A 17,647-nucleotide genomic window follows, 5' to 3' on the forward strand; every position below is an offset into this window, starting at 1 on the left:
CCACATTATAACTAAAGATTAGACCTAACCACATTATAACTAAAGAAAAATATAAATACATCACTATTGGAATGAACTTACAAAATCACAACACAAACTAGAAACATATTTGGCCCTAAACAGACGGTATACTGTGGCAGACTACCTAAGCACAGTAACTGATAAAAACCTGAAAAAGACATTGACAATGTACAGGAAACAGATGTACAGATAGAGAGAGACAGAGAGGGAGACAGACAGACAGACAGACAGACAGAGAGGGAGACAGACAGACAGACAGAGACCGACCCCTACTTGACATATAAGATATAAATGAACAGTAGTGTTACGACCTTATACGGTCTAGAGGCTATAAAGGGGTAACATATCTAAAAAAATATCACAAACCAGAGGAACAGGAAAAGTTTACAATTTATTAATAGGATCAAACTTAAATTTTAGATTATTAAACAGATTAGGGAAAGCACAAAACGTCAGGGTGGCCAAAGCCAAAATACTCCAACGAAAAGAAAAACCTAAACTACACCAAAACAAGAGTTACAGTCTAGGCCGTCGGTTCTCAAAGTGGGGTCCGGGGACCTCAAGGGGTCCTTGGAGGGGTTCCAGGGGGTCCCCAGCAAAATGTGTTAATATAGCATCACAATCATTTTAATCACTACAACCTTTTATACTTTGGCGATTCAAAAATAGCAGATCTACAAGCTCATAGAGCGGCACCGAATGACGCGCTACGAGCTTGTAGATCTGCTATTTTTGAAAAAACATGAAAATGAGTGAAAATCTTTGAAGCGAACATTTTTAACACAAATCTTGGCTTCTGGGGGTCCCTTGAACAAAATATTTCGAGATGGGGGTCCGCGGCAAAAATACATATCATTTTGGGGGTCCTTGCCATGAAAAAGTTTGAGAACCACTAGTCTAGGCTCCCTAACTTAACAAAACCGGCTCAAAACGGGGAACAAAACAAACGGCGGCACACCCCTACCAAGCTTCCCTTCTCTAGTACACTCAGGTGAAGGTTTGGAACATAGTGAAGTGAAGTTTCCTATCTAATAAGTGTCTGTACTTTAAACACACAGTATTAAAGTTACCTTTACGCACTAAACAGAAAAAGGTATGGCACACAGCCTATATAGACCTACAGTAGTAAACACCAACTAACTAACAGAAAGGGTTCAGCACATGGAGGTGACGGAGGGTATAACAGGCCTGGAAAGGAGCTTCCTAAAGGCTTTTATGCTGGCTGGGCTGATTGAGGATGAAGCCCAGGTGTGTTTCCAGACACCACGCCACTCCTCCAATCTCCACTCCACCCTCCAATTACCAAACAGGGCACTGAGAACACTCAGAGGGTTAAAACACACAATATGAGGCCACACAGGGCCGTAACACATGTCATCAGTGTTTCCCATTCATTTCATAGACTGTGGTGGCCCACCGTTGTCTAATTTGGGTGGACCCATCACCCCAGACCACCCTAAAGGTCTAGGTCCACCCATCACCCCAGACCACCCTAAAGGTCTAGGTCCACCCATAACCCCGGACCAGCCTATAGGGTTGAGGTCCACCCATGACCCCGGACCACCCTAGAGGGTCCAGGTCCACCCATCACAGGGAAACAGTGATGTCATAATGATCTTAACACATTAATTATCACACTTTATAAATGATTACATAATAAATGACTTATGGTCAATTATAAATTAATAAAACCAAACCAAACCAAACCAAACATGGCTGACTGACTTCCATTCAGATGGAATTTTAATATTAATGTTATGAAGAACTCTGATTGTGTGTGTGATCATTTATTTAATGTTTCAATATAGTGTAGAACTGAACTATTATAACCCTAAACCCTGACCTTTAACCTCACAGAAACTACGTTTATAAACCTAACCTTAATCCTAACCTAACCTCAAAACCACGTCGAACTGGGCGAAACACCGGGAAAAGACAGAGTCCGCACACTAATGATCCTTAGCCTTGACTAGCTAATTAGCATTTTTAATTGTGTAAAGGACACGTTTGTGAAAAAGGTTGATGATGTCATCATTGTGCTGCTGTTATTAGTATTTAAAAGCTGAAATGGACACACATGTATTTACTCCTCTCTCCACCAGGGGCAGCGATGCCTCTCTGCTTCTCTGAAAACACACCCAGGCGTCTGTGAAAAGACAATAAACCATTAAGAATCAGAATGTATTAACTGTGTGAACATGTTAACACTTTAGAATAGCCTTCCTTTATAATAGTAAATGAATCATTCCCAAATTATTAGTTAATGTGTTATTTATAACTTATTAAATGTTTGTTAATGGTTAATGATTTAATGATTATTTATAAAACTATGCTATAAATAGTTAATAGATCATGAACATGTTATTAGTAAACTACTAAAAAACCTAACCTCCCAGCACCCTCCCTGCAACTACAGTAACCATTAAAGTAGAAACAACTCAGTCCATTCAAACAACATTTGACCAATACTTTGTCAATAGTGTATCTTAGTAGGAAGGGCAGCTCAGTTGGTAGAGCACTCTCCTTTCGACCACAAGGTTCTGTCTTTGATCCTGCTAGTGATGGAATGATCAGTGTTTTCAATGAACTGAATCATTGGTTCAGTTCACTGAAATGTTGTGTTCAATGTATTGAATCATTGGGTACAGTTCACTGAAATGTTGTGTTCAATGTACTGAATCATTGGGTACAGTTCACTGAAATGTTGTGTTCAAATGATTGGTTCAGAGTTTGGCTGCATTGTGTCGTGTCGTCTCTTCACTTCCAGACTGAATCACTTGAACGTCCTCTCAGGCTATGGGATCTAAACTCCTGCGTCATGTAAAACATGTTTATTTGAATGATGATGAATGGTCCAAACTACACAGTTCACCAAGATGACCCCCCCCCCCCCCCCCCATCTGACCACATTGACATCAGTGTTGTCTGATACAACAAATCAGTTGATTATTACATGTGATTATTAGATTCATTATTATAAGAAATTAAGCAGAAGACACATGATAATGTGAATTCACACGACCGGGATGGTTTACCAGGCTAGTTGTTTCACTTCTTACACAAGCACGTTGTTTTGTGAATGTTTTCTAGTTTTATGCACTTTTATACATTAAAACTGTATAAATGTATATATTAAAAAGTTTAGTAAAAAGAAAGAGGAAGTTAACCTGGGTGTGTGGGAGGAGTCTAAAGATTCTCATCATTGGTTGTCGGCACCAGAATACGACCTGAAGAGAGAAACAGACACACAAATAAATCCTATGTACTGTATTGTGTGTATTTCTCCATAAAATGCATAAATGTACACACAACACAATAACACAACAACATTAGGGTTCAGTCATCAGGGTCACATGTTGCATCAGAACTAATGTGAACATTTGACTCTTATTTAAGACTAAATGTGACAACATAGAACACACTTTGACCTCTAACAAGGTCGTCTAAACTGGTCTAAACCGGTTAAGGTTCTAAACCAATATAAACCAGTTTAGGTTGTGGCTTTACATGTTTGTGTGTGTTTGCATTTCTGTGAGGGTTCCACATGTCATGTGATCCTCTGTTGATATGACCTAATTTCTTTCACTGTTAGTAGATTTATTAATTTAACATGTTTATTAAACATGTTAATTGAACATGCTAATCACCTCGTTTCTTCCACTGGAAGTAGATGAATCCAGACAGGAACAAGACCAGACCCAGAACCAGACCTGATGCTCCCATGGCCACCTTGTTCTTCACTGACTCTGGCATGGAGTCATCTGACAATACAAATATGATATTAAAGATATTATATGATATTATATTCATTATATTATTACAGTAGATTAGAACACCTTCTCCTTCACTGACTCTGACATGGAATCATCTGTGTCATTTTAGTTTTGAGCTATAACCATTATTTTATACTTAGACTATTCAAAAATATATAATGATTTTTTGCAAATCTTTGAACATTCAACCCAACCCTTGATGTGACTCTAGTCACAGAGACTTACCCCCCCCAACCCAACCCTTGATGCTGAGTGCCAAGCAGGGAGGCATTGGGTCCCACTTTGATAGTCTTTAGAATGACCCGGCCAGGGATTGAACTCCAACCTCTCAATCTTAGGGCAGACACTCTAACCACTAGACCATTACCATGACCATTGCCAAAAAACAGAGTGTAGTATAACAAATTACAGTAGATTACAGTATAGTACAGTAGAGTGCAGTAGATTACAGTAGAATGCAGTATAATACAGTAGATTACAGTAGATTACAGTAGGGTAGAGTAGAGTACAGTAGAATGCAGTAGATTACAGTAGATTACAGTAGATTACAGTAACTGACCCCAGTCCATCTTGATAGGCGCGGTCAGGCTGGGATGTTCCACCATGCATGTGATCTTCTCTCCTGATCTGTAAGACAGACAGACACACACACACACACACACACACACACACACACACACACACACACACACACACACACACACACACACACACACACACACACACACACACACACACACACACACACACACACACACACACACACACACACACACACACACACACACACACATTTTTCTGCTGATGATCCTCTTCAAAAAGCACAGCATGTTTTCTATCTGAGGAGGATGATCAGTATCTATACGCACAGTGTGTGGGGCACCACGGTGCAGAGGGGGGGGCACCACGGTGCAGAGGGCGGGCACCCCGGTGCAGGGGGGGGCCCACGCACCAGGGTGCAGAGGGGGCACCACGGTGCCGAGGGGGCACCAAAATGAGTCACGCCGCTCATTAATTAGCACTATTAGGACAGATTGCGAAAGTAGACGATCTACATGCTGAAACGCGCCGCGATTCGACATTGATCCGTTATATTTGTTGTTATTTAGTTTTTTGGAGAAAAAAAAAAGTTTGACTATTTTTGTGTAGGAGCGTGAATGCCCCGCTGGGCTCTCCTCCGCTATAGTGTTTATTGTGTATTCCACTATTCCCTCCCCATTGCAGAAAAAATAGAAAGGCAAGAGGCAGAAGAAACTTAGTGTGTGTGTGTGTGTGTGTGTGTGTGTGTGTGTGTGTGTGTGTGTGTGTGTGTGTGTGTGTGTGTGTGTGTGTGTGTGTGTGTGTGTGTGTGTGTGTGTGTGTGTGTGTGTGTGTGTGTGTGTGTGTGTGTGAGACTTAATATTAGCCTACCAATTAATGGGCCATTTTCAGCAAGTGAGTAACACTTGTTTTATTTTTAAAGAATATATGTATAGGTGTCTATTAGGTGTGTATTTCTATGTATAGGTGTCTGTTAAGTGTGTACCTGGGTGTGTACTCCAGGTAGGAGTGGTACTGGTAGTACCAGTCTCCATCAGACAGCTCATCGGTAGAGGAGAGGCCAGAGGTCAAAGGTTCTTTCCCTATCCACCAGGTCACCAGGATCACTTTAGGATAGAAGTCGTAGCTGCTGCACCTCAGCATGTGAGTGTGTTCACCACGACGAGGGGGAGTCTCTGACTTCAGTCTCACTTTGGGCTCCACTGGATAAATAAGTAAAATGTATAATAAAAATAAATATTATTATTATTATCATTATTATTATTATTATATAACCGTCATAGGAAAATGTCATTATCATGATCATAATGATGATAATGAATGATTATAATGATCCAGAAAGCTGCACGCACTTGGTCTTCAACCAGCCAAAATGTTTGTATTTGATATTATACTGTTTAGACTGATGATAGGTTCTTGGTTTACCTATGATCCTAGATTATTATTTCTATATATTTGATGTATTAACTTGTGTTTTGCTTGCTTACTGTGAATCTCTCTGGATTAAGAGCGTCTGATAAATGCCTGCATTGTAAATTGTAACTGTAAATGTCAGTGTTTGGCCACCAGATGGCACCAGAGAACAACGTTTCATAGAGTACTGTAGATTCTACAATTGTCTACAGTTTTCTACAACATAGAATTGTATATAACGTAATTTAAACATATTAAATAGTTCACAGTTACACAGTGCTTTACATAAACAACAATAAACCAGCAATATCATTTAATGAACATTGCTCAAATTAATAAGAGTAAAAACAAACAAAACAATACACATAATCCTGTAAAATATTGTGATTAAAAACATAAAAAACAAACTAGTAAAGACAATCATTAAAATATAAAATCAGGTGGTGAAATGAAGTGTATAGAGGTGTGTTTTAGCCTGCATGGTTCTTTTTAAAGTTAATTTAAAAACATTAATCCTGGTGTCTCTGTTTTACGCAGGTCATTATATGAGGGTGAAAACACTCAGAAATAGATCTATATGTTTCATTTATACTCGGTGTACGATGGTGACACCACATGTTGTGAGCTTAGATCTGCTATTTCCACTGCGTGACGTGTTAGGATACAGTATAAATCAAGAGGATCTGAAATGTTTCTCAGCAGATTAAGTAATGTTTTATAATCATTATCAGATCAATATTAACACCATTAATCATCTCTGAATAGAATCGTGTGATTTCATGTTATAGTTTATGAGGTGATGAGTGTTGAGTGCTGCTCTGAGATCAGCTCACCTCTCTTGTTCAGAACAGAGTAGGCGCTCTCAGCGTTGGGTTTGCAGAATGCCTCTCGTCGTGATCTCCAATAAGCCAGTAGTGTAGGATCTTTATTCATGCGCTCTGCGTTCTTCACACCAAACTCAGTGTATCCAACCCACTGATCTACTCTACTGTCCCACCTGCGGTACTCATCACCATCGAAATTATATGACTGTATGTACTGTATGTCCTTCAGCTCACTGGAGTTAAACACACAGCGGGAAGCCACATAGAACACATATCCATCTGGAAATAGACAATTAAATAAGTCATTATGGTGCGCTGGGGGGGGGGGGGTGCACTATGCGGTGCGGGTCATGCACGCAACCTTTTCTATTAATTGATTCATTAAACGACCATAAAACAACAGTAACAACACACTCTACCAGCCTTCAGTGGTGGAAAAAGTACTCAAAGGTTTTACTTAAGTAAAAGTATCAATACTGCAATGTAGAAATACTGTACTTAAAGTATCAAAAGTAAAAGTACTCATTGTACAAAATGTCCCATTTCAAGTTTTCAAATGAATACAAATCTTTTGAAAAAAGCAGATCTAAGCTCACAATGCCTCGCGCTTGTAGATCGGCTATTTTCAAATGGCCATAGGGCTGAAGTTGTTACTGTATGTTTTATAATAATAATCACAATCTACAAAGTAGTAACTAAGTTTTCAAATAATTGTAATGGAGTAAAAGTACAATATTTGCCTCTGAGATGTACTGTAGTGGAGTAGAAGTAAAAGTATTAGAAATTGGAAATACTTGAGTAAAGTACAAATACCTCAAAATTGTACTTAAGTACGGTACTTAATTAATATGATTTTTGTTTTAATAGAGTCCAAGGAATTTTGATGTGTTTTATTTGGATGGTAACTGTTGTATAATCGTATTATCTTGGATTTTGACATGATTCATGTCTTTTAATTGAAAATGAAATGAATAAATTGAAGTGTGTGTGTGTGTGTGCGTGTGCGTGTGCGTGTGCGTGTGTGTGTGTGTGTGTGTGTGTATTCAACTGTTTAAGTTAATAACTGTGTTAATAGTATTCATGTACCTTTCACTGGTGGTTTCTTCAAGGCAGTGCGAATGGTGTCCAGGTTGCCTTTGCAGTACGCCTGATCACCCAAATCTGCAGCATAACCTCCTGGGAAGGTCATTGGAGCCACAAACGGAGCCACCACCTCCTTCCCTTTGTTGAAGTCTGCGTAGAACATCACTTCACCATCCAGTCCCATCATGACCTCTTTATATGGGTCTTTAACTGTGTCTGAACAGCCAATGAGTTTAATCTCCTCATGGAACACTGGAAATAAAACAAAGATGAAATTAAATTCAACAATAAACTTCTTCACAGTGACAATAACACATAATCATCATGTTAAACAATCATGTTTGGTTCTTATATGAAGTGAAAGGTTGGATATTAAAAGTAGCTTCCTGTCAAACGTTTTATTCACACTGAAACAGATTAAAATGTTTTTATGTATTTATTTATTTTTTATTATGAAAGTAATTCATACAGATTTTTTTTCATGATGTCACAACAACAGTTCCTAACATCTGTTTTAATGTTTATGTATTTGGACCAACATTCAAGATTCAATACTGGATATACAGGTAAAAGGAGGGTGTGTGTGTGTGTGTGTGTGTGTGTGTGTGTGTGTGTGTGTGTGTGTGTGTGTGTGTGTGTGTGTGTGTGTGTGTGTGTGTGTGTGTGTGTGTGTGTGTGTGTGTGTGTGTGTGTATGAGGATGCGTGCATGTGTGTGTGTGTGTGTGCGTTTGTGCGTGCAAGCGTGCGTGGAAGTCATTTGTTTGTATTGTGCATTGTCCATATTTGTTTTTATATAATAACAGTAGATATAAATGTATATATTATATAATAACATAAATATAATGTACTTACTTCCTGGGATCGCTTTGACATGAAGTACAGAGGAGAGGATGAGGAGGGTGGCTGTAATCTTCATCATCACTGATCAAAAATGAACTGAATTTAATAGATGAGAATAAACAGATGAGAATAAACAGATCAGAATAAACAGATCAGAATAAACAGATGAGAATAAACAGATCAGAATAAACGGATGTTTACTGAAAGAGAAGTTCTGGAGTCTGAAAGAGAATGAAGGAGGACTCGTTCTTTAGTTCAGAAGAATCAGCCAATCAGATTAAAGATATGATGTTACATCATCTGTTTCCAGAAAGACGACAGTCTGGATTATTGCACATAATCATGTATGGTATATAGCTAATGCTTATGCACCTTATGTCTCCTCATGTACATACTGTACCTTATGCACCTTATGTCTAACCTCATGTACATACTGCACCTTATGCACCTTAGGTCTCCTCATGTACATACTGTACCTTATGCACCTTATGTCTCCTCATGTACATGCTTTACCTTATGCTATTTATGTACATACAGTATGTAAATATCTTTGTTTAATTCATCTTTTATTCTCTCCTTGCCCCCCCCGCCGTCTTCTTTTCTTTTTCTTTCTGAAAATAACTAAAACGATGGAGCTGCACAAAAAAATATTTCACCCACTTCTTTACACCTTTAACCTGTGATGTGACAATACAGATTATTCTGATTCTGTTGAAGAGAAACACAAGAAAGAAAGAAAGTAAAATGTTGTAATTAATTAAAAGCTTTCAGATGAGACATGATGGGAGGCTAAAGGTTAAAGTTAATCACTTCAGATTGAAGTGATTACAGATTATTTAAAATATGAATAAAATAAATAATGTTTCCCATGTAGTTGCTGTTGGAGGGCAACGGGTGGGGGGTTCCAATCCACACCAAACTTTACACAAACACTGTTCAGGTCTGGTAAGAGAATAGTCTCACCAAATAAACTGAATGTCACATATGGTTCTACAGCAGTGTTACACAGTGTTTAACACTTCATATGGACAGAACTCAGAGACCATTGGATTGGAAGGCTGTGCAGTAAAAGTCTATTTAGTCTATTAATTTACTTTTAATAATTTATAAGCTAAGGTGTTCTACATTCTCACACAAAGGAGTCACATTTGACCTCCTAACTCAACCACATCTTCTTGGTCAAAGGTCAAAGGTGACATCTTGGAGCATCAGAGTGGTTAAAGGTAGCCTGGGATCAAATACCATTTTCAGGTTTCTGGTCCGGTCTGGAGTGGAAATAACTTTACGTCATCAGGGGGCCGGAACCCACGACCGGAACCTCCAGCGCTGTGCGCCTCCAAAATGATTCCCCTAGTTTAAAACTTGTTTAGTTTGGTATAATTGTTTTGTTTCTTTTGGTATAATAATGGTTTGGTATCTTCATCTTTTATTCTAACTCGTAGCGCGACTAGCGAGACTAAACGAACTGATTCACATTATGTGGGGAACAAAAACAATGTGACACCAACAAGAACCAACCACTGGAACACAATAGTTTTTTTATCCTTTTTTCTAAACCAGATCACAGGGCTCAGTTTTAGAATGAATACCAGGCTTTCCTCCAACCTGGTCATCAGAAGCAGTTAGGGGTTCAGTGCCTTGCTCAAGGACACTTTGACATGAAGCCAGGAGGAATCAGGAATCAAACCGGGAACCTCTGTAAACTGAACTCACAGACGCTCCTCTAATCCAAGCCTCATTACATCTCACTGATGAAACCATCACGTCATGTGATCAAAGTGTTACTTCAGAGGTGTGTGTGTGTGTGTGTGTGTGTGTGTGTGTGTGTGTGTGTGTGTGTGTGTGTGTGTGTGTGTGTGTGTGTGTGTGTGTGTGTGTGTGCACACACGTGTGTGTTCAGCGTGGGTGCATTTCTCCTTTCCGACATGTCGCCTTTCCGACGTTGACGAACCCTATACCTAACCCTAACCCTAACCATAACCGCACGCGGAAGCCACTAGTCGGAGTGGTGAGATGTCGGAATGGAAGGAGCACCCCGTTCAGCGTTGCTGGTAAAATGCTGTTCATGTTAATTAAACATCAATCCAAGCCTCATTACATCTCACTGCTGAAACCATCAAATGTCTTTAAAAACACACTGGTCATGTGATCATATAGTGTCACATGAGAGGTTTGTGTGTGTGTGTGTGTGTGTGTGTGTGTGTGTGTGTGTGTGTGTGTGTGTGTGTGTGTGTGTGTGTGTGTGTGTGTGTGTGTGTGTGTGTGTGTGTGTGTGTTGTGAACTCACCACTGAAGCTTCTGACTGGAAACTCAAACTTGAATTTCACTTCCTGATTCACCCAGCAGCCAATCAGAATTATTATTTTATTAAACATCACCAGTTACTAGAGAGACATGTTGATGTCAACAACCTGACAGACTGTACATAATTATATATTTATTTATTGTTTGTTTTATTTGACTCTTGTTGGTACTGTCAACGTGTTGCTCATGTCAATAAGGACACTTTAAATCTGATGTAATTTAAAAGTTGAAACAAACAGACAGACAGACAGACAGGCAGGCAGACGTGTGTGTGTGTGTGTGTGTGTGTGTGTGTGTGTGTGTGTGTGTGTGTGTGGTTCTAGCTTCCCACTGGAAACTCCCCAAACGTTAATTTCACTTCCTGATTCACTCAGAGAGAGAGAGAGAGAGAGAGAGAGAGAGAGAGAGAGAGAGAGAGAGAGAGAGAGATTGTTGTCACATGATATAGAAGCTTCTATCACTTAAAGGACAAGACCACTTTGGTAGAGGTTTGGGTTGTGTATTTACCTTGCCATGATGTCCAACTCCAAAGGTGGACAAGAAATCAAAAATAGTTGCTCCATTGATTAGAAATCAATAATTCAAAACATGCTCCTCATTGACTTACATTGTACGGTGAAACATCTCTCAAAGTCACTCTTTTAGCACGTACTGTAAACGAACACAAACAAAGCTGATTCAGACAATATGGAACATCACCAAACCCAGTACTGTTTGTTTTTTTAAATAAAAATGTCAACTTCCTGTTGATTTTACTATTTTTATTAGAAACCTGGACTGGTTCTGCGGATCCGGATCCGGATCTTCAAATAGTAAAATGCATTCAAATTTTAATGTTTAGCTTTGCGGGCATTTCTGCTTCATCTCAATAGGTCAGTGTAGAGACAGTCAAGGTGGGGGAGAAAGTAGGGGAGTGACAAAGAGAGCAATGGTCGAGCTGGTCTGGGAATCGAACCAGGGAATCGCTGTCATGGCATTAGAGCCTAACTTATAAATCATTCCATAAGATTAATTGCTTAAGATTTTAAAGTCCAATTGGACTTTATAGTTAATTACTCACTAAAGGTGTGTATACCACACAGGTGGTAAACCTCATATGTCCAGAACTGTTACTTTTCAGGATTCGAATTCAAAAATATCAAAAGTAGCAGATCTACAAGCTCAAAACGTGTCGCTCCGCGCCACGTTTCGAGCTTGTAGATCTGCTACTTTTGATGCTTTTGTGTGTGATGAACATGATCAAGTAGGACATTAATTTACGAAAAAAACTCACAAAGTTAAAATATGGAGATAAGAGGTTTCTGCCCGACTACACATGTTAACCACAAATAGCTGATATACAAGTAAAAGGAAAACCACCTAAGTGGAAAAAAGCGGCACTCCAAAATAAAGATGCAAGACAGTGGCTCAGATGTGGTTTCTCATTTTATTGAGATGCTAACATGTTTCGGCCACAGCCTTCCTCAGAGCAGATTAGGTTAAAAAGTCACTTTTTCATAGCTGAGCACCCACTGCCTAAATTAAAAAGGCATCCAGAGGAAGCGCACCGGTTTTCCTTTCTTAGCTGATATACAAGCTCACGTGTGTTTTGTGTTTATTTTTTTATTCATGACATTTTTCCCCCTATGCTCAAAATAGGGACAGCAGGTAGAAAATGGTTAATGTAATGTATAGAGCAGTAACACACTGGAATAATAATAATAATAATAATAATAATAATAATAATAATAATAATAATAATAATAATAATAATAATAATAATAATAATAATAATAATAATGTATAGAGCAGTAACACACTGGAATAGGCTCTTGACACATATAATAAGGATGGGCAATAAATTAAGCGTCAAAAATAAATGAAAGGAAGCAGTGATTATGAAAGACGTTATATTTAGTTTGCTTGTTTAATGGTTGGACTGTCTGTAGGCCTACTTAGATGTAAATGTTTTAGTTTGTACATGGATGCATATAATGTCTTGGTTTGTTCACCAGAGAGTAATATGCTTATGTAATCATTCATAGAATCTTAGTGGAGTTATGTGAAGACCGAAATCTTAATCATTTTTGTTGTTTTGTTTTAACTATGTAATGGTGGAATACCATTGTATTATGTTCTGATCTGATCTGGTCAATATAAATTACCAGATCTGTAGGGGGCGCAGTGGAGTAAATAAAATCATTTCCATCTGGCGGACACATTTTATTTTCTGCCCAAAAAGTGTATTATATAGAGAAGGTGGGGTGCTGCGAGGCCTCCCACCCTGGAGAACAGACTTTCAACAACATAAAACAACCTTTGTTTCGGTGAGTAGTGAAGTATTTTAGTTTAATTATACTAAAGTTGGAGCCCTCGCGGGGCAGTGGAATTATTTTCCGAGCTGAGCGCCTGGCAGGGCGTTAGAGAACTCACTAACGCTCTGGATCAGGGCTAACTGCAGTGTGTGGGGAGACAGATATTGGACGGTGTTTGGCTGGGTCTGTTTGTAGTTCTTTTAGCCATGGCTGCAGACAGTGTTGGTGTTTCTATTGGTCGGGTCTGTTTGTAGTTCTTTTAGCCATGGTGCAGCCAGTGTTGGTGTTTCTATTGGTCGGGTCTGTTTGTAGTTCTTTTAGACATGGCTGCAGTGTGTGGGGAGGCAGAGCAACATGATGGTTGTTTCATGAAAGTCAGTCCTGAGGAGGAGGCCAGGCTGGAGGAGGAGGCGGTGGAGCTGGGGAAGGAGGTGGAGGAGGAGGTGAGGGAGCAGGAGGCCAGGCTGGAGAGACAACACTTCTGGAAGGTCATCGATGCCTTTAGATATTACAGGTAGAACAATAACACACTGGATGCTAACGTTTAGCTAACAGAGCTAGCATAACATCGCGTTAAACAGCCGATCTGCAAGCTCAGACGCATTGTGAGCTTGTAGATCTGCTGTTTTTGACTATTAACTTGTACAGGGCTTAATTAATGACTATTGTTTTTCACTGTTTTGCAATGAAGAAGTGTTTTAATCCCGTCTGTGGCCGATTCTGTCGGAAGTTCCCAATGGGCGGTAGTGACGGGGCGCATCCGGTGAAAGCCGGAATTACACTCAATGTAAACAGGAAGTAAACGAGGGGGGGATGACATTCGGCCACAGACGGGATTAAAACACTTATTTATTGAAACATATGAACTAATACATTACACTAAGACTCCGGACACCTAGTTAACATTTGGGGCAACCGGGTAATCACCTTATATTTAGCATTTGTACATATTTGGAGAAATACGGGCTTTGGAGCTGACAATCCAGTGGAAACTGGGGGGGTGGAGCTAAGACTAGTAGAGATAAAACATGTCAATCGATAAAATACATCTATAGGAGAGTCTTGATCTAAGGCTATCTCAGAGGCAAATATTGTACTTTTACTCCACTACAATTATTTGAACATTTTAGTTTATTATTTACTTTGCAGATATACATTATTATATTATAAAACATTTAGTGACTTTGGCCCTATTTTATACATAGGCTATTTTCAAACATTTTTGTACTTTACCAATACTTTTGTACTTTTAATCAAGTACCATTTTGAACACAGGCCTTTTTACTTGCAACACGTATTTTTATGTTGTGGTATTGCTACTTTTACTTAAGTAAATTATCTGAGTACTTCTTCAACCACTGCTTAAATATCACATCATATTTAAGACCAATTGTGGGTTTTGAAATGGATGGTGATTTAAAACTCAAAATATTTACACACACTGATATTTTCATAAATAATTCTCGGCAGGCCCACATCCATATTATATGAGCTGTATTATTATTAATTATGATGATATATAATAACTAAGTGTGGGTAAAAGATAATAATATAACAGAAGAACAGTCAGTGTAATCTAATGCAGCCTTTAAAACAAGGAGAAGATAACAGTCATCATGTCATATTACAGATATTACACATGATCCCATGTGTTATCTAGTCTGATATTATCACAACATCCATATAATATTGACTTATTGTCCAGACCAAATGGTAGAGCCTCATTTCTTTTTCACTTCTCATAACTATCTTCAGTGTTTATAATCTAATCTAATAGAAAGTCTAATAGATGTTATCTAATCCATTAAGACCGGGAACACATCTGTGTCCTTTCAAGATTTCTTTGGTTATTAAAAAAATAGCAGATCTACAAGCTCATAGCGTGGTTTTTATATCTGCAATTTTTTTGAAACATTTTGGGAAATGTGTGCAAATCTTTGAATATGTATATATGTTTTAAAGCGAACGTTTTTAAGTCCGATCTGTGCTTCTGGGGGTCCCTGGAACAACACATTTTGAGATGGGGGTCCGCGGCCAAATACACATAATTTTGGGGCTCCTTGAAATGAAAAAGTTTGAGAACCACTGATATCATAGCAACATATGTTTTTCATAAAACTGTTAGGATTTAGAAGACATTTATAGATGTGTTCCTGGATTGAATCTTTTTTGTTCACAATAACACTGGCTCTTTGTAATAACTGTGTGTGTGTGTGTGTGTGTGTGTGTGTGTGTGTGTGTGTGTGTGTGTGTGTGTGTGTGTGTGTGTGTGTGTGTGTGTGTGTGTGTGTGTGTGTGTGTGTGGTGTGTTGTGTGTGTCAGGGACCATGTCCAGGAGCAGGTGACGCGGGCGGAGCGTCACTTCCGTGGTCTGCAGCCTCGCCACCAGATGCTCCTCCCCGCCGTGCTCCCCAACCTGGCCCTGATTGGCCGCTGTGTGGAGCACAACCAGGAAGTGCTGCAGGCCATCGTCCGCAACTGCAAACACATGTTTGAGAACATGGAGTACGGCCAGGAGGTCAGACACACCTAACGCTTTACCTTTATAATAATCCAGGAACGCATCTGTCTGTGTCATTTTAGATTTGACACACAGCTGCGCTACAAGCTTGTAGATCTGCTATTTCTTTTTAATTTATGGAAAATGTGTGCAAATCTTGAATATATATTTTTTTTAAAGCGAACATTTGTAAAATATGTTGTTCCAGGGATCCCCCAGAAGCAAACATTTGAGTTACAAATGGTTGCTCTGAAAAATATATATTCAAAGATTTGCACAAATGTTCAAGCTTTTTCAAAAATAGCAGATCTACAAGCTTGTACTGCGGTACGAGCTCGTGCCGCGCCATGAGCTTGTAGATCTGCTATTTTTGAAGAGCCAAAGTATAAAATAATGGTTATAGCTCAAATGTAAAATGACACAGATGAAAATGTGTGTGCAAGGGAGGGACCCCCAGAAGAGAAGATTTGGGTGAAAAAATGTTACCCCTTCTTCTCCCCAATTTAGTCATCGTGCCAATAAATTCCTACACACACACACACACACACACACACACACACACACACACACACACACACACACACACACACACACAAAAAAACTAGACTAAAATGTTAGTGAGGGACTAGTGGAGAAGAGATCCAGTAGAACTAAAAGACAAGTCATTTTATGTTTGGTTGCGCTCTGGTGTTGTTCTCTGAAAATAGCCGATCTACAAGCTCACAACGTGTCGCGTTGTGAGCTTGTAGATCGGATATTTTCAGCATGCAAATAAGTGTAAAATCAGCCATTACGACGCCATCAAGGCACCGCCAAAACACATTTTAGTTGACTAAATCAACTGTAGATTGAATCGACTAAATCCTATGGTATTTAGTCGACTAAAACTAGACTAACAGTAAAATATTTCAGATGACTCAAATATGACAAAAACTAAATGGAATTGTATTCAAAAGGCTATGACTAAAACTAAATATAAATCTGCTGTCAAAATCAACACTGTCCTGCAGGTGATTCATATTTTGAGCACCGACTGGCAGCTAGAAAACTGTTTTAAGGAAGTTGATGACATGTTGTCTTCCTCTCTTCCAACTGACTGATCTCCCGACTTCATTCGACTGCCAGTCTATAATAATCTGTTTGGTGGAGAGCTACCTTAAAAGCACATTACACACACATTTGAAACACACACACATACACACACACACACACACTAGGGCTGGGCGATATATCAATATAATATCGATATCATGGTATGATACTCTAGGATTTTAGATCTCCTAATGTCATGATGTTACTTACTTACGCCGGCCAAAATGTCATGATGTGGCATGAGATAAATGTTGTCTTCTCCTGGTTTCAATCACTTAAGCATCGGCTACAACATGTACTGTACTGTATATGCATGCATGCCTGTGCATCTTCTCTACTGTATGTAACACAAACATGAACGCAGCATATTAATTCATCACACAGTCCTCCTCCTATCGCACCAGATGTTGACCAGATGTTTTCCATGTGACTATGTATTTTATTGTCAGTCAGTCCTCCTCCTATAGCACTATTAGCACCAGATGTTGACCAGATGTTTTCCATGTGACTATGTATTTTATTGTCAGTCAGTCCTCCTCCTATAGCACTATTAGCACCAGATGTTGACCAGATGTTTTCCATGTGACTGTATGTATTTTATTGTGTCAGTCAGTCCTCCTCCTATAGCACCAGATGTTGACCAGATGTTTTCCATGTGACTGTATGTATTTTATTGTGTCAGTCAGTCCTCCTATAGCACCAGATGTTGACCAGATGTTTTCCATGTGACTGTATGTATTTTATTGTGTCAGTCAGTCCTCCTATAGCACCAGATGTTGACCAGATGTTTTCCATGTGACTGTATGTATTTTATTGTGTCAGTGATCTGTCCAAGGTCAGCGTGCTGGTTCCGGGGGCGGGGCTGGGCCGGCTGGCCTGGGAGATCGCCCGTCTGGGATACGTCTGCCAGGGCAACGAGTGGAGCTTCTTCATGCTGTTCTCCTCCAACTTTGTGCTCAACA

The 17,647-nt window shown here is 39.3% G+C and overlaps 2 protein-coding genes across 2 annotated transcripts; one reads left to right on the top strand and one right to left on the bottom strand.

Moving 5' to 3' along the window:
- Nucleotides 1-2,039: 2,039 nt before the first annotated feature.
- On the bottom strand, nucleotides 2,040-8,666 carry LOC308087935 (H-2 class II histocompatibility antigen, E-S beta chain-like). The gene is made up of 8 exons (XM_080432194.1): nucleotides 8,508-8,666; nucleotides 7,658-7,906; nucleotides 6,581-6,850; nucleotides 5,320-5,536; nucleotides 4,354-4,421; nucleotides 3,669-3,782; nucleotides 3,189-3,248; nucleotides 2,040-2,167 (listed from the first exon to the last, which is right to left on the bottom strand). Exons 1-7 carry the CDS (start codon nucleotides 8,572-8,574, stop codon nucleotides 3,208-3,210), a joined length of 1,026 nt encoding a protein of 341 aa, XP_080288320.1. The 5' UTR covers nucleotides 8,575-8,666; the 3' UTR covers nucleotides 2,040-2,167; nucleotides 3,189-3,207.
- A 4,750-nt stretch (nucleotides 8,667-13,416) lies between these two features.
- Nucleotides 13,417-17,647, top strand: LOC308089123 (carnosine N-methyltransferase-like; the record flags this gene model as incomplete). Its single annotated transcript, XM_080433692.1, has 3 exons — nucleotides 13,417-13,607; nucleotides 15,416-15,611; nucleotides 17,508-17,647. The coding sequence occupies 3 exons, from the start codon at nucleotides 13,417-13,419 to the stop codon at nucleotides 17,508-17,510; spliced, it is 390 nt and encodes a 129-aa protein (XP_080289818.1). The 3' UTR covers nucleotides 17,511-17,647.

This window comes from Gymnoscopelus braueri (assembly GCF_963280865.1).
Source record: "Gymnoscopelus braueri genome assembly, chromosome: 7".
NCBI classification, from domain to species: domain Eukaryota; kingdom Metazoa; phylum Chordata; class Actinopteri; order Myctophiformes; family Myctophidae; genus Gymnoscopelus; species Gymnoscopelus braueri.

Excerpts from the sequence above, each read along its gene's own strand:
- LOC308087935 (XM_080432194.1), bottom strand. The coding sequence starts at position 8,574 with ATGATGAAGATTACAGCCACCCTCCTCATCCTCTCCTCTGTACTTCAT. Across the intron at positions 7,907-8,507 it reads TGTCAAAGCGATCCCAGGAA|TGTTCCATGAGGAGATTAAA; the intron begins GTAAGTACATTA and ends TTTTATTTCCAG. Across the intron at positions 3,249-3,668 it reads CTTCCAGTGGAAGAAACGAG|GTCGTATTCTGGTGCCGACA; the intron begins GTGATTAGCATG and ends TTCTCTCTTCAG.